Here is a 17704-nt window from a genome sequence, read left to right as displayed (position 1 = left end):
TTTATTACTATGGCAAAAATTGTCTTGAACTGTCCTCGTTAGGCACTGTTCGAGTAGAAATATGCTGGTTATCGCATGTAGTTTGAACAGCAATGAACAATCTTAATTCCATACAAAAATCGCTGTTACTTTCGGATTCTGATGATCCGAATTCGAATCCGATAGTACCGGTTGCCCATCATCTAAACGGTACACCACCAACACATACCTGTAACAACCTGCTGCTGTCGGTTCTTATGTTCGTCGGGCTCTGCTCGCCAAATCTCGTACCAAACGTGATGGCTGTTCTTCTGGCGCGATGGTATCCAGCTTACAATTGCCTCGGTCGGGCTGACGGGCCACGCAGTAATGTCCTCCGGTCGGGACGGTGGACCGACGGCCGTCCGGAACACGACTGGCATGGAGCGCTTAGGCAGCTCGGTGATCGAAGGTTCGCCCCCAACCAGCAGTCGCTGAGCGGTCGTCGCCGCCGCTAGGTAGTAGCTTGTGAGCACCACCCCGAATCGGTAGTTCGTGAACGGGCGCAGGTTCCCGATCGTGCGGCTGCTCTCGTACGAGTAGTCGATGTGCAGGTCGGCAGACGCTTCGTCCTCCTGCTGGTACAGGATGCGGTAGCGTACGGCTGGTGGTCGGCGCTCACAGTCGGTGTGTCGTTCCGGTTCGGGAAGTCGCAGCGTGATCGAGCTCTCCGTGTTGTTGTACAGCTCGGGCAGGTATTGGATCTGTTGTACTACCGGTACGAGACAACGCTCTGGTGGGTAGGCTTGTCGGTGCTGCACTGGCAGTAGGACAACGGCACCGGTCAGTGGGAACTGTTGGGTGGTAGCGTCGCTCGTTGGTGCGCCGTCCCGTGCACGCACCGACACCGTCCCATCATCTGGACCGATCCAGTACAGATAGCCCTCATCCTGCACGATTCCATGCTGACCATCCACGTCAAAGACGCCATCGTACTCGCCACACAGCCGTTGATTCCACTCGTTCTCGACGTCCTCCCCACTGCAGTTGAACGGAGTCGGCTCACGGTCCGGTTCGTCCAGTGACACGATATAACCGGCACGGGCGTACCGCGACACAGCCACCAACTCCGCCACACCAGGCCGCACCTGCAACAGATCGATCACAGCCGGTTCCGCCGGTAGACTGACCATCCGATGCACTGGATCCGACCCACCACTCTCGAAGCGGTTCAGATCATACGCATGCAGAGTGCTCCCGTTGCCGGACGGTGTCTGTGAACGCACATACACTGCCCTCGCCACCCAATCAACAGTGAGTGCCGTCGCACGAGACGGGACTTGTGCGATTTTGCGCTTCCCGTCTGCCTCGTCGTACATGAACAGCTCGCCGTTAAGGTTCACCCACAGCAGCTTGCGCTCGTGGCGCAGCTCGGCCAGCAGCAGGGCTGGCACGGCCGTCGCCACGATCGGTGTGCTCTCGCGCCTATCGAGATCCAGCAGTAGGATGTGATCTTGGGTCGCTACGTACAGCAGTGGCAGAGGTCGACCATCTGCCAACCGAATCGAGCGCATCTCGCTCGGATCGCCACTGTGGTCGACGTTGCAGACGCGCACCTGTAGGTAGTAGGTCATGTTCGGCTGTACTGCGCCTGGAATGAGCAGCTCCGTATGTCCCGTTTGCACCTCCTCCCCATCCAGCACAGTCCGGCGCACATCATCCTGTCCAGTCGACCAGCAGTCGACACGATACGCCACGATCGGCCCGTTCGGTTCGACGGGCGGTGACCACCGGAACACAATACCGGTGCTGAGCTCGTGCGTCCCAGGCAGGTAGTGATGCTGGATGTAGGCACGGGGCGCCACCGGTACCGACGGTTTGCCTGCTGGCGTGTGCCGTCGAACGGTCGAAAACCCGGACGACCGCCAGTACGTAAAAGCGTGCACCGTTATGTCGATCGGAGTGTACGGCGGTATCGGCCACTGTTCGGCACTCGCTGCTGAGACGCCTTCATTCTCGGTTTCGTCGCCTGCTCCACCACCGTAGACAAAGTACGGCACGGTGAGCTCCTGCACGATGTCCCGCGCGTCCGGCAGCTTGAGCGTCAGCTTGTAAAACACCCCACTGTAGTTGACGTTCTCGACCGGCGTCCAGCTCACGTTGAACCGTCGCCAGTCGCCCGTCACCCGTATCGAGCTAGCGTTGACGCTGGCCGGCAGCACGTTGATCGAGGGCGTTGCCGGCATTGGATCGATCAGGGCCAGGGCGCGCGTCCCGTTCAGATGGTGGTTGCGAATGTAGGCCAGATTTTCTCCCCTCGCGTCCCCCACCACCACTTGGCTTTCCTTGAGCCAGAGCAACCGATCGCTAAAGTGCACCAGCGAACCGAGCGGTTTTTGATCGGCGAGTGGAAGGGAGGGAAGCGATCCCGATCCGGAGGCAGATCGAGCGGCGGCCGTACCGGCCAGCGGTGCCCAGTAAAGATGGGAATGCGAGTATCCCCGTACGATCCAGTATAGCCGCTCGCCGTCGTGGTCGAGCGTCAGGCCAATAATCTGCTTGTCGGTGAACCGCTTCTCGCTGAAGTACAGCACCCGGCTCTTGCCGTTCAGCCGGAACGCCTCCAGTATCAGGCCGGACGAGCAGTAGATGAAGCCGCGGTACGCATCGAACCGGATCTCGCGGACGTTCATCACGCTGTGGATCGGTTCGGGCTGCTCGCCCTGCAGCCCGGCCCGTACGATCAGCTGCTGGGCCGGGTTGGAGTAGTACAGCCGCTCGCCGATCCAATCGATTGCCACGCACTCGACCGACTCGAGCTCGCGCACCTTCGCCCATTCGCCACCGGGTACGGCTGGCTCGCGGTACAGCCGGAGGGTGGAGTTGCTCACCACGTACAGGGTGCGGGCGTGCCAGGCCAGGCTGGTGACGGCCGCACCGTCCAGCTCGGGCGAGCGCGGTATGAGCGTGGCCACGTGCTCGCCGATAACGTCGCTGCGCACGATACCGTCCGTGCTGGCCCATACGAGATGGTGCCGGCTGGCGGGGCGCAGCGTTCGCACCCGGAACTCCCGGCTCCAGGGGCCACGGCCTGCCGCGGTGAAGGCGGCCGCCCGCACGCTGTAGACGCGGTTCGGGAGGAGCCGGCCGGCCGTGTCGCACGCGTAGCTCGTACCGTTCACGGTGGCCACGTGCAGGACGCTGCCGAGCTGTTCGTCGCTTACCTCCACCCGGTAGCTCCAGGCCTGCCAGGCGCCGCGCCCCTTCACCCCGAGCAGGTACGGTACGTCCCAGGACACCTTCAGCTTGTCGGGGGACGCGAGCGCCTGCAGGTTGCGTGGCGGGTTCACCGGCACCGGGATGGGCTGCTCCGCCGTCAGGTTCACGCTGATGCTGAAATACGTGTTGTTGGCCGCGATCGGGAACGCGTTGTGGTAGTAGCTGTCGTGCAGCCGGTGGTAATCCTCCGCGAACACCTCCGTCCCATTCGTCCAGTAGAACAGGCCGTTTGCGCGGGCCAGCGATTTGACCCGCTCGAACCGTGGCTGCTGCGTGTTGTTCCGGATGTCTTCCAGCTTTTTCCCGTCCAGCGACACTGCCAGCACCGTGTTGAGGCCCTGGTCCGCCAGCAGCACCCGGAAGTTCGCGTGGTCGAGTGTAAACGCGCCCAAGCTGCGTCCACGCACCATCTGCAGCGGTCGAATCTCGTGCCGCACACCGTTCGAGATGTCGCCCAGATCGAGCCGGAACAGCCCACCGTCGGGCCCGGTACCACCCACCACCCAGAACAGGTACCCATTGTACGGATCCACGGCAAAGTGGTCCGGACGCCTCTGCAGCCCCGCAATCGCCACCGTCAGATGGCCCCCGTTGAAGTCACAGTACGCTATCTGCCACAGCTTGGTTGGTCGGGCCTGTCCCAACACGTACAGATGCTCGTTCAGCCAGTCGATCGAGAGCAGCGTCGGACGAAAGTTGTTGGCCGCACCGGGCGCTAGAATGACGACGCGAAACTTCTCCGCCCCCGGCCAGTAAGGGGCCCGGTAGATGTACCCGGCATCGTCCGATACGAATAGCAGCCCGCGCCGGATGTGCGTGGCCGTGCCACGTATCTTGTGCTCGGCGCTCGCGTACACGCTCGTTGGCGGGTCAGAAAACAGCGTGAGCGAACTCTGCGCCAGGATGGAGCGTTCCGCGCCGAGAATGAAGGTCGGTTGCAGCGCCTCCTCGTGGCCAGTCGGTTTCGGGGGGGTGGCAACGAGCGCCACCGAGGCCGGTCCCTCGCCGGCCGGATTGCTCATCGCGACCGACACCGAATAGTTGCGCTCGGGTTCCAGCTTCTCGAACATGTAATGGCGGGACGTGTTCGATTCGGGAATTTCCTGCCGAAGTGCAGAGCAGACAGCATTAGTGATTGTCGCTTGGGAAGGCGGAGGAAGAGATAAACGAACACATAAAAAAAGAAACAAACAAACAAACGAGAAACTCATGCAAGCGGCACAAACACTTAGATGCGTTAGTATAGACATTGTGAAGAAGGTTAGGTGTGTCAGATGCGTATGTGATAGATCAAGAAAAGCACATAGTACGGGAAAGAAGGCAGAGTGGGTCGTGCGTATCTCCAAACTCCAAAGCCAAACTCCAAAGCCAAACCAACTTCAAGAACGTAAGAGTAGTGATAGTAGCAGTAGCATAAAAAGCCTTCGGAGGCATTATAAAGAAGTCCCCAATCCCTGGAAATTCCCCCGAACTAGAAACTCGAAATGCTCAGTATGTAAACAATAATAGTGCATGAAACCGGGCAGCACCTTGAGCGCACTGTAGCCTATCGGATGAAGGTCTTTGATTTGCAGCACGTATGACAATACGGGGCCGTTGGGAAAAGGTCCCGGCTCCCACGAGATGGATATGCGCGAATGGTCGACGGCAACGGCCCTCACGATGGTGGGCTCCGAAGTAGGAACCCCGGACGGTAACGTGCTGATGATGACACTCTGCTCGGACGTCAGTACCTGGTCGTGGTGGGGCGATAGTAGCAGTGCTACACGGAACTGTGGAAAACCGAAAATAGCAAGAATCTGTTACGGAAGACGTTACAAAGGATGAGGTAACGTCAACACCTTACCCGGTACTTGGTGTAGGGCTGCAGGTTGTCGACACGCACGGTCGAGCTGTCACCCATGCTCTGGTTGCGGTAGTACTTCCAGTCGCCGGCCACCTCCTCGTACCGCCACTGGACGAGATAGCTGCGGGGCCCCCGGTTGCGGTGCCGGGCCAACCGCACCAACCGCTCCGGCACCTCCCACTCCAGCGCGAGTGCTGTCGCGGTCAAGCTATCCGCCACGAGGGCCGGTGCATGAGGCGTCCCGATCTCGGCCTTCAGCCACCGAAAGTACCGACTCAGCCCATCATTGCAGCCAGCAATGCAAGACCATTCGCGGGCCTCCAGCAGCTCCTGGTCGCTGACGTTCTGATGGGGACCGCAAACAGAGATCATTCGATGTGAGTGAGTGAGTGAGTGAGGAGCTACCGAAACAAAAATCCGTTCGAATACTTACACACGCATGCTGGCAGCTCGACTCTAAGGCAAGCTCCCACTGCCGGCAGCCCGTTGTACACTGGAAGACGAAGAAACGGAACATCGGAGAAGCGGTAACGTGAGGTGGAGGAGCGAAGAGGGGATGGCGTTGGAACGTGCCAGTAGGGGTGAAGTTGGGGGGGGGGGCGGGTTTGGCTGAGGTTACAATCATCCCGCAACCGTTAATAGATTTAATGGCCCAACAGGCACTTGCTTGCTTGAACCCTGGCACATCTACTACCATCCGTCCCCTGGTGCGGCCGCTTAATTCGACCCGGAAAGCGCGGGCGGACCAGCACGATCGCGCCGTCAGGGTCTTGCGTTGTTGAATTTGTCCACCTTTTTGATTTGATACTGTGAGAGGGACAAAAGAGAGAAGCTGATTCTCTCTCTGCTTTCTAGCAGGCGGTAGCGCGTGTGATGCGCAAGGCCGCATCTTTTGCCCGCTGTACAAAAATCCGGTTGGGATTTTTATTCCCGTAGAAAGCCGGGGGGCGACTTCGGGATGAAGTTAAGTAAGATTGGGGTGGAGGGAGCAGTGTGAAGAGTATTTCGTTTCGAAATTGATGTTGTTGGGTCACGAAATGTTCTTAAAACCATATCTTCCATATTCGCAATGTCGAAGAACCTGGATCATGAACGCTTTATGACGCGAGTTTTCAGAAGTAACGGCCAGGTCCTATTGCTCTTGAAGTTGCCATTTCAATGAAGTCCTTTTTCTCGTAGGACTTCTTCCTGAATGTGACGTTCATATCGTGTATTTGTGCTGGCTTTTTATACTTCCTTACCGAGATACACTGAATTGGTTTTAAGATGATTCTTCAAAAGAGCTTAGAGACATATTCATCTAAGCGAAAATAAATCAACGCATTGGTATGGGATATCCAGGTAGCAACTTTGGCCTCTTTTGATCGTAATCGATAAAAAAAAATCCATGTTAAACCTCGGGGCCGCGCGGAAAAAGTCCAGGAGTTGAAAAAGTTCCGTGGCCATTGTTATTTTTTGTAATATCATATCACTTGATCATGCTTGATTTAGTGAATCATAAGAAAACATATTTGATGTTACATTTCTCTATAACTTCCCAAATCAAAAACATTGAAAACAGTTTCCAGTGCAATTACCGGTAATCAAAAAGCATAATTACTTTTATTTCGGATAACCGATCGCTACATCATCAACATTCCTAGCGATTCTCGAAAGTTTCTCAAATCGATTTTTTGCTCAGTCTTCAGACCTTGTGAACGTTCACCATTTATAGTGAAAAGACAAAATTCATGTTGCAGAACAGTTCATGTTTAAGAGACTACGTCTTAGGTAAATGTATATCACTGTACACAAATAAAGATTTTTACTACTTTTATGTATTGTGCGTTTCTTTTGTCAGGATTACCTTTTAAGTTTTGCACATATATTCCTGGATATATTATTTACGTAAATCAATTTAAATTTACTTGTAATCATCAAAGAGCACATTTCGCACGTCTGCCTCATAAAAAAGATTGAAGACTTGTTTTTTCTGTTCAAAACAATCATCCGATCGAGAGAACTTGCTTTACATAGAGGAAGAGGGCACGCAGGGGATAAACAAAAATGATTAAAAGAACGGATCTGCTTCCTCTAATTAAAGATTTCTTCCAGCTGATAGGACCGCTCGGGAGCGGTCATCAACGAAAATGATATTTCCCAGCAGTGCCCCTCGGTTTTTCAACAAGATTCGTTCGCTTAGGATCCTACTGTACCGGGACCGGACACGTCTTCTCGAAGCAGGCGATCTTTGACCCACCTCGCTAGGAACTGAACTTGCCTCGTCGGCGGCGAGATTTTCAACCCATTGGCCCATTTGCTGTTCTCGTGCCGCCAAGGCAGCGTCCGGTTGTCCGTGAAGGTTTTGACCATTTTGAAGAGTGATAGAAGGAAAGAGTGAGATAGAGTTCAGATCGACACAAAGAGAAAGAGAGAGAGAGAGAGACAAAAGAGAGAGAAAGAGAAGAGAGAGAGAGAGAGAGATTGACTCTGGCACAATCTACTATCTGCTGTTATGATACATGCGTGCGCAATGCTGGCTGTTTAATGTTCACTCATAATGCACGCCTTTAATAAAGGCAATTATTGTAAAACGTTACAAAAAACACGCACGCACGCACACACATTTTATTCTCTCATTTCCCTTCTACTTATCTTCCTTCCGTTTGCTATTAACCATTTGAAAAGTCGGGATTGAGACTTGAAAGAAGCGAGATTAGTACCGCCAATAAAATCGAAACTGTAGGAAAAAAACACAAACACCCTTACGAATACACCGCGTACACATACACACCATAGCCGTCACCACCACGGCGCAAACGCATAATAAGTGCGAAAATATATGTACGAAACAATCGCAGGAAGTGCATCGTTAGCACAAAGGGGGAGGAACATAAGAGTGCGCACCCGCTAGATGGCGGGCGTAAAGTGGCCGGGAATCCAGGCAAAGTTTTCAATTGATTTGTGTGCGTGTGTGTGTAGCATTGTCCGATCGAGGTGGCTGAGTGAAAGCACCGTAAGTACATGCATAGGTACCGAGAGCCCAATCTTGAAAAAAGCACTATTGGAGGGTTTATGCGTTCCCTTCAAGTCGTCGAAAAAAGGATAGTGATATACAAAGGCTTAGCAAGGCTTAGTCAAAGTCTCAAGCAACGGATGAGATAAACCGTGATCGTGAAAACGTTCCTCCAGCCGTGCACCACGTGGGAAGCAACTACTTCGCAACTCCGAGTGTGTTGCGTCGTGTGATATCGATATTCCTCTAATCGACCACATGTTCTTTATGTACAATGCAGGGCTTGCATGGGTGGTGTGTTATTATTACCGCAAAAAGGTTACTTCAAATGTTTGAAAATGATTCTACAAATTCAACACAGGTCGATAGTCGTGGCAGAGATTGATCTGGTTCCGACATGAACTAAAATTGATTTTTATGTGTCATCTTGTGTCTGATGGGTTGTTGTTGACCAACCCTACAATGGGGCCCTTTCCGTTGTAAGTTGGTAGGCTGAAATTTCAGCCTATCAGCTGTTTGCATTGTATAGCAGTTTTCGAGCAGCTATCTAAGTGAATATAATATACAGGTGGGCTTATCCCTAGGTGTATGAATTTTGAAGGCTGATTTTTATCGCTTCTGTTTCTGAACGAAGATTTTAAGAGTGTTTTGAGTATTCGTCAAGCTTCAAGAAAGCTTGTTTGAACAAAAGTTTTCACTCATCCCGTCAAAAAGTGATATTCAAATTTGGTTTTAAAAAACATACAATGAGACCACCTACACTTTGATTCTAGATTCCACCACCTGATCTCTTTAATGCACCTTGGGATAAATGTAAACAACACCGTGTTTTCGAGCAGGTACTCGAATCTAATTCTAGCTTTTAGGCTAAAATTTTCTAGACTGAAAATCGCAGGCTAGTTTTTTGTGTGGTTTTGTATGGAGTGTTTACATTATTTCAGCCTCCTACTGTCAAACTCCATACAAAAAACTGACTAGAATCGTGAAGGGCCCCAATATTGGATTTTTATTTGTGCCTTACAAACACATATTGACAAACATAACTAACACCGCGCCGACGAGGCCCCGGACACTGTCAAAAGGTCAAACCCAATGGCGGAGCATTTGTCAAGCTTTCGACGGTGGCGGCTTCCAGCCCCCTCTCCAAACAGATGTGTCGTAGTGATGGTGCTGTGGGAACCAACCCGCTTAAACCACAATATAGATAAACTACTGTAGATCAAGATACGGTAGTAGCGGCCGATCGCACGGCACGTCAGCTACGGGGAACGTTGACGTGAACGGTGTCTTTGAAATGGATGAAGCTATTGACGCGTCATGAACCTTATCAAATAGTACCAACTTCTGGATGTGTAAAGATATCACAGGGTGTCTGAATTCGCGGCTATTTTAACCACTTTGGTTGAGGAAACCCATCAATCGCACGACTTCGAAGAAGTTGTTATGGTTGCTAAACCACCCTTAATACTTCCCGCCGAATCAGCACCACAGTTGCGAACGTGAAATATTGCTACCAAAAAACCCTCGCTTATTTCAAACAGCCATGGAATGTGAAGATGCGTATATTGGTGGTTTTAGATGACTTGAATTCTAACAACCCCACTGCGAGAACTGTCCACAGCTGGGGCCTGGCTGGAGCCATCGAAACCAATAAGCCCTATTCTCGAACTGCAAACCAGCCTAGTGCTGGCGCATCATCTGTCCGGCACGTGGTTTGAGGAAGGCCAACATAAAAAAGCAGAAGTGTGTTGGAAGCTGATTCCCCGTCCTGCCCTTTCCGTTATGCTCAGCTGATGGCGATGGTCCGCGGTGACACATTACATCACTACGACGTCTTTGTTGAAGGGGCAGCGTATCTTCGTAGAGAAGAATAAGTTCGATCTCGCTCAAATGTAACACAGCAAATTAGACATGCTAACAAATAATCGTACCAGATGGGTGTTTTTGGGTACCCTCGGTGCCTCACCGCAATGGTTTTGGTGCGGTTCAACATTTTCGTTTACAAAGGAACACATTTGTATGCCGTGTTCTACCGGATATGAGACATCTATTTCTATTCGGCTTTCAAGTGTAGATTTGCTACACTTTACACGTGTCAGAATCATAAAATAGTCATTGCCTCGGTGCAGCTTAGGCAGCTCGGGCAGAAAGAAAGGCTTGTTTACTGGCAGGGTGGAAAAACATTCCAAGACATCATTCCCTCCCGTTGATGTCATCCTGATGAAGAGGTGTCCAATATCTATATTTGTGTATCAAAACAAAGCAGTGAATGCTTCCGAGAGCATTCGGACCACACTTTACCAGGATCGTTGGTGGTATTATTTACACTCGAAAAATATGCATATAAAATAAACAGGCAGCAGCAGCTTCGGTTCACGCCTTGCAGGCGACGATAATTGAGCGTAATTAAAAAGCCATCAAAGATTACGAGCGCTCAGCGCGACGATAAACAAACCGCCAAGCGTGTGCATCGCTCATGTGACTGCAGTTTTCATTTTTTTTTTTTTTGAAGCCAGGCCACTTTATTCGGAATGCAGCATCCAATGCGCTGATATCTACCGCGGAGATAATCTAATGCACTTGGTGGTCCCATCATTCGACCGCACAGTTGGTTGCAGCAGGGCCAGCACGGATTTAGTTTTACGAGCATCCGTCGTTTGTTTGTACAAAGGCAAGATATTGCAGGAAATATGTACCATTTGCTAATTGCCCACAAATAAACCCAAACATTTGCCGCAACGATCATGTTGGAACGTGATTATTATTTGTTCTCGAGACGCAATAAACACAATTCGAAATGCTAAGAAAAGAAAATTTTCCATCCAGCGTATGGTTGCTGGTCTCGAGGATCCGATGACACAGAGAATGAGACAATTGTAGCTGGAAGTTCTTTGTTTGAACTAATTGCTACAGATCACTGTGGGATGTGTTAGAAATTCGAAGTAAGTTCTTCTTGTCCTGCGATCAAAATTTCATCTATTTTCAATTATAATCGGAGAATAAGATTTAAGATTATTTCCTGTTTAAATCAGTTGATGATAAAGTGTTTGCAATAAATTATTTAGATAAGCAGCTGATTCACATACAAGTAACACACAACAACGATACACAACATCGAAAGCAAGCTGCTCATTTCGCTACAGTAAACCATTATGTTCCATGCATGCATCCACACGCAGTTGAGCGGGCCCAACTTGTTCCCACATCATGTTCCCGCACTCAGAATTGCAGAACACATGAATTCTGCTCCTCTGCTTTCGCCAGAAATGCGGAACCATGCTTGACTTCTCGGGGCTTGCGCTAGAAAGGGTTAGTGCGCAACCGGTGTGACGAACAGATTTCATAATGAGTTTTTGTCCTCTTTTCTGAGGGTTGTTTTTTCGATGGGGCTTAACATGGGCCCAGTTGACTGCAGGTCAGGATGCATCCGTTCAGTTTTACCTTTACATTAGCCAATCCTGCCACAATTTCCCCTCCAATTGCGCGCTCCTCCGCGCACACCGGTTGAGTGAGATGAGTTATGAGGAATGACAACGTACAACACGAGCGAACATTGAGCGTGAACGAAGGGTGCCCGATGGAGTTCCAGGGAAACCTGTTGTCTACTTACCTGTTTGATGTAGCAATCATTACCACAGCTGGCATCGATATGCTCGGTGAAGCTCGTTTGATTCTGGTCGTGATCGTCAAGCGATTCGCAATGCCGAGAACATGAAATGAAAGAATTAGCAAAGGATTAGAGCAGCGATGTCAAACTCATTTGACTAAGCGGGCCAAAATGCTACTTAAAATAGTAGCACGGGCCGCAATCTAGTTATATTATAAATAGTAAATATTACAAGGTTTTATAACAATGAATGGTCTGACAAATAGTAGAAAAATCTGCAAAGTTGTACATCTCTTCAGATTTCAGGTGTTCGGAATTGACGAACATTTACTGTCGAAGCGCCACACCGATAGATAGATTTGGCTTGTGGCGGCCAATTTGACAGCTCTGAATTAGAGCGAGGCTAATTTTCTGATTTGTGATATGCGCGATTCTGAATAGTTGTATAGAGATGCTTGTATGATTTTTAGACACTCAAGGGACAGAAACATGACGTCTTGCAAGGACAAAGACGCTGCCTCGTGCAACGGTCGTAAAAAACAAAAGGGGCGAACCGTTCAACAAACATGCTGACGATAATCGCGCATCTCAAGTTGTGGGTAACAGAATCTATTGGTCGGAATCCCTCTAGCCAGATTGTTTAGCGTAAGAAATAGCACTCAAAGGATTGTTTACAAACAACCGATCTTCCGTCATGCACTTGCGTATGCATATGCCTGGAGAACGTCCGGCTAACCATCGGGGCATCGGTAATAAAATTCTGGTTTGTGTTCGTCGCCTTGCGCCACTGAAGTGTGTCGCCCTATGGTCCCTTATTTGGGCGCGCATCTTGTTTACGCAACCGGACAAGTGCCTCAAGTGTTTCAGTGGCTATATGTCTATGTGGTGGACTTTAGAAATGGGTTCAAGCGTTTGGAACTCTCCCGCTGTGTTGGGATAGGACCATGGCGCCTCGGTTAGAAATTTGTAATTGCCCGTAACGGTCAGGTAGATTATCTGTCTTTTTGACTGTAACTGGGTTTCCAATTATGTGCACAATGTTTTAGAACTTGCCCTATAGTGTTTGAAATATTATAAATAATAGAATAGATGATGTTGGATTACGATGCATTACGCGCACGACATTATATCTTCAAAGACAATAATTAATTAATCTTTGAAGTAGTTGATACATTTTGGGAAAAAAAATGTTTTCAGAGAACTTGTTTTATTCCCACTTACAGTTATAACGATATTCGGAGATACGTGGAACATGCAAGCACCATTGCGACTCTGTGGAAGACTGATTAGTAAAAATAATTCCAAACCTAAAGTACAGCATTGTCATACTAGCGTTAGGGATTGTCTCAGCCACAATTGCTGCTAAAAGTACGCTCTATTTCTCTCTCTCTCTCTCTCTCTCTCTCTCTCTCTCTCCCGTGATCATATGCCACAAGCGTCCAAGCAAATGCGTTAACAAATTGAGGAAAAAAAAGGTCAACTTTCGCTTGGTAACGATGCTGGTGGCGTTTACTGCACTTGCAAGTTGCGTCCACATTCATTACAGCACCGGAAATGTGCCGGCTTCCGGAGGTGCAGTACCTCCATGTCCTCTCTCGGGCTGCACTTGCCATCGTTTCATTATTACCTCTTCATTCAGTGTTTTTTGTTTGTAACTTTCCTACCCTGCTCCCTTTTACTGTAATGCTGCCCCTGGTCATCTTAGGGCCCAGGCCACACATCATTAATACAAATTGAGAAAAATCGTCCCTAGCCACATCGAGTAACGCAGCGAGAGAGAGAGAGAGTGAGAGAGATAGAGAAAGAGAGAGAGAGAGAGAGAGAGATAGAGAAAGAGAGAGGGAGAGAGTGAGACAATCGAGAACAGTGGGAGGCTTCAAAAGATCACTCTTATGTGTTGTTCCCTTGCATTTTGATCCTTAAAACTCATGAACGAACGGTGAAACATGATCTGATCAGTGTTACAAAACCAACAACAAAAACAAGCCATATTCAAACCCAACCGCTTGACCGTACCCAACAGCCATTTAAATCCTTGTCAAGCCTTTAGTTTGCTTTAGTTTGCTACGAGGGAAATAACAACACAAAAGCAAAACCATACAACATTCCAAAAGGGATCAGACAAAAATCAGAAAATAAATAGAACCTAATGCACCTAAAAATCATGTTATGATCAGATCAGGGGGTGAGGAGGTACTGGCAGAAGAATCGTAAAAAAACAATGGAAACACAAAAAATCAACTATCAACCGAGAAAGGCTTCACACAGACTACGTATAAGGGACGAGATTATATTCGTATAGTCTTTCGAGGATACCTCCCACCACGCCCCCCTTCTTCCCCCTCTCAGCGTCCCTTTTGCTGCCCTGTGACTGTATCTCGCGTCCTGGGCTTAATTTATTATGATTGGCCGACCGGCCAATTCGTCCCAATTCCGGCAACGCGGTCGGCATTAGGGCTTCGTTCCTGATTTACGTTCCGCGGTGCCGGTCAGCCAGGGAGCTCCCCGGAAGCCGGAAACAAACAGAGAGAGAGAGAGAGAGAGAGAGAGAGAGAGGGAGAGAGAGAGAGTGAGAGAGAGAGAGAGAGAGAGAGAGAAAGAAACCTTGAAAGTGACAGCTATAAAATGGAAAAAGTTTGTTTTAATTTGATAAAACAAACAAACAAACACATTTATATACCAAGTGTGAAAAAGGTAGACATCGTATATTGTTCTATCAGTGTAAAGATTTCAAATTCCTGATCAAGGTGAAAAGTAATATAAATAAAAAAAAAATAACAACTGCCCAGCACCTTGAACCCGAAAGGGTTATAACAAAAAACTCACACAGTTAAGTGTAAAATTAAATTTAATAAAACAAGAACAAAGAGGAAGCTAACAAAACACATCCAAATAATGAAAACACAACGTAATTATAGTGGACACTGAGATGGGAAGACCAAACATAGCACAAAACACTAGCAAAAAAGGGGGAGAACCGTACAGGAATAACAGTCGGAATGGGAAAAGCTTTCAGGCGGTCGAGGAGTGTGCGGTATGCATTTGTAGCGATCTGTCTCTGTTGCACTTTCTCGTTCTTTATCTTGTCCCGCTCTTGCGCCCTCCTCAACCGTGCATAAGCGCGGATTGACGCGGCGAGTTGGCGTTTGCTGGAGCGCGCCCATGCGTTATAAATTCTAATTGAGCCCCTAAACTAAACCTTCCGGTCTCAGTGGGGGTGGGGGGAGAAGGGTACTATATTCTGGGGTCCACCACTGTCAACTTCAGATGTTGCTCTCTCTTTCGTTTGTGTATCGTACCAACAAAACAAATCCAAACTGCAACAACGTAGCCAAGGTAGTCTTGTTTTTTTACACACGCGAAAAGTTACCAAATTCAGCTGGAATTCAACCAATTCTTGCCAGATCATCCCGACAAGCTGTCAAGTTTGTCAGTCGGTGGCCCCAGTCAAGAGAGTAAGTAACAGAAAAAAGCAGCACGTCATAAGCATCACCACTTACAACTCTCGGGCATGCCGATGGGTCTGGTCTGGTTGGTTGCTTTGACCTGGTATTTAGAAATAGCGAAGAATGCGCCCACAATTCCTCAGGCAATCTGTTGTCATTGGCTGCGGATAGACAGCTCGCAATCCAAACTGCAACAACGTAGCCAAGGTAGTCTTGTTTTTTTACACATGCGAAAAGTTACCAAATTCAGCTGGAATTCAACCAATTCTTGCCAGATCATCCCGACAAGCTGTCAAGTTTGTCAGTCGGTGGCCCCAGTCAAGAGAGTAAGTAACAGAAAAAAGCAGCACGTCATAAGCATCACCACTTACAACTCTCGGGCATGCCGATGGGTCTGGTCTGGTTGGTTGCTTTGACCTGGTATTTAGAAATAGCGAAGAATGCGCCCACAATTCCTCAGGCAATCTGTTGTCATTGGCTGCGGATAGACAGCTCGCGATAGCATCCCGCCCATTGCATAGTGCGAATTTTTCGCAAATTATTATTGTTCGGGTTCGCTTCGCCTCGCGGGTTTTCTTCCCCGATCCATTCTTTGCGGCATGTCGGTGACATTTTTGCGTCCCAAACTGTGACTCTTGCGTCACTTGCAGTGAACTAGGAGCAGCGGGTCAAACGGAAGCAAGAACAGTGGGAGTAAGGAGTGTGAAAAATAAATGTGGCCAACACAACCTTTTCGACACAGTTTATGCATTTTTACCCCCCTTTTGCGCATTTTTTGCCCTTCCCACCACCTCCCGTTTGCCCATTTAACGCGCCTTTCTAACGAAGGGGGAATTTGTCACGATGCTGATTGTTTCTCTCCGTTCTATTGTACTTGTTCTTCGCCGGTACCAGGGAAGTTCCTCTAGGGAAGATGGAAGGAAGAAAGATCTGCCAGAAATGTGCAACCATTCCCAGCCCAACCTGCCCAATCACTCCCCCTCTCCCCCGAACCCGCAAGATATGGCCCATTATTTATAGATTAAATTAGACAAAACGCGTTAAAAAAGAAACGCACGTAAAAACCGTAAGATGGTGTGCAGTAACCACTCCTCCCCCTTCTGAAAAAAGATAACATGTCGGCTGGGCAGGGGGCAGTGTGGGCACAAAATAAAAAGAAGAAAAAAAAACCCGTGATGCATGGTTCCTTCACCTTCCCTGCCAGTGTATTTAATAAGCAACGGCCAGCCACGCCACGCGGTAGGAAATATTTGCAAACATTTTTGCCTCGTGTCGATTTTGTCGCTCTCGACAACGCCGCCGTTGATCTTCTGAAGAATGAGGAGTCTCTGAAGCTGGGTTAGTATATGTTGGCGACCCAAGTCATTGGCTTCTAATCACCCCCGTGCTGTCTCGATGGCACTCCTAATTGTATTGTCGATCAGAAGCGCTGAGGTATTGTGGTTTCAGGGGTTGGGTTGGAGATGAAAAATGAAATAGGACCTGCTAGGAAATAAAACTTTCACACACACCGAGTGGTTGCGCTGGGGTACTGGGGTGCTTATTTTTAGCGACCTTTACTTGATTGCAAGCGCATTCCGAACCTTTAGCATGACTTGTATGGATGAAGGCGAGAGAGAGAGAGAGAGAGAGAGAGAGAGAGAGAGAGAGAGAGAGAGTGAGAGATGATGAGATAACTTTCAAGGATGAACCCAATAAATTTGTAATGTATATCTTGGACCCTGGGAGGACGTGCTTTAATACTCCTGGGAAATCATCGGAACAGGTAGCACACACACACTGTCCGGTGCCTAAATCCGGTTTTGCGGTTAGAAAGCGTTCAACCACCAAGTGGTGGTATCGATGACGACGCAGTTCGCTCATGATCGAAATTTCGTTAGGATCGAGATCCAGAAGAATACACAGACTTACAATACACAAACACCAACTATGTCCTGAAAACGCAACATAAGCTCTAACGCAACATAAGCTGAAAACGCAACATAAGGCAACAGCCAGCCGGTTCGATGTGTCTTTTCTGACAACAGTGTTTGATTGAGATTTCCATGAACTCAATTTGCAACTTCTTCTGCGTGCATTCCGCGGGCACTAAACCCTCCGAGGGGACACTGTGTGCTGTGCCGTGCCGTAGTGTGTCCTTTTTACGGCCAATGTGAACGAGCCGGCGGCCTTTGTCACCACTGTATTCGTGTGGTCACTGCCTCTTACTGGCTCACGAGGCTGCGACTAATCGCTTGCGTTCATTCAAAAAAATCACCCAAACGAATTGTGCTTCATTGCCTCATCTCTCTAGCAGGAACTTCCAGCAGCGTGTACTAGTCGGTTTAATTCTTGTTTATCTCTCTGTCAGTGCTCTCTGCTCGCTCATCTATTACGTTCTTTCTCTCCTTTTTTATCTCTCTCTCTATCTCTCTCTCTCTATCTCTCTCTCTCTCGCTGACATAAGCTCTGGATTGCTCGTCGCTCATCTCCGCAACACACAAGCAAACAGGAAGAATGCGATACTCAGAGTGGCGATTCATGGAGGCGACCCTATACAGAATGCAGAACCATCCGCAGCCTGTGGCTGAGAG

At 49.2% G+C, this 17704-nt stretch overlaps 1 protein-coding gene across 2 annotated transcripts in view; it reads right to left on the bottom strand.

Moving 5' to 3' along the window:
* Positions 1-17704, bottom strand: part of LOC1272261 (protein sevenless) — a 32459-nt gene that overhangs the window by 5047 nt on the left and 9708 nt on the right. For both annotated transcript variants that reach the window (XM_061647048.1, XM_061647057.1), the window contains exons 2-6: positions 11689-11751; positions 5517-5576; positions 5084-5428; positions 4767-5009; positions 209-4340 (exon numbers count right to left, since the gene is read on the bottom strand). In XM_061647048.1, the coding sequence (XP_061503032.1) occupies positions 209-4340; positions 4767-5009; positions 5084-5428; positions 5517-5576; positions 11689-11751 (4843 nt within the window). The remainder of the gene's footprint in view (positions 1-208; positions 4341-4766; positions 5010-5083; positions 5429-5516; positions 5577-11688; positions 11752-17704) is intronic.

Source organism: Anopheles gambiae, chromosome X (assembly GCF_943734735.2).
Source record: "Anopheles gambiae chromosome X, idAnoGambNW_F1_1, whole genome shotgun sequence".
NCBI lineage: Eukaryota > Metazoa > Arthropoda > Insecta > Diptera > Culicidae > Anopheles > Anopheles gambiae.
The sequence above is the reverse complement of the archived record's forward strand: the minus strand, read 5'-3'. Positions and strand labels throughout refer to the sequence as shown.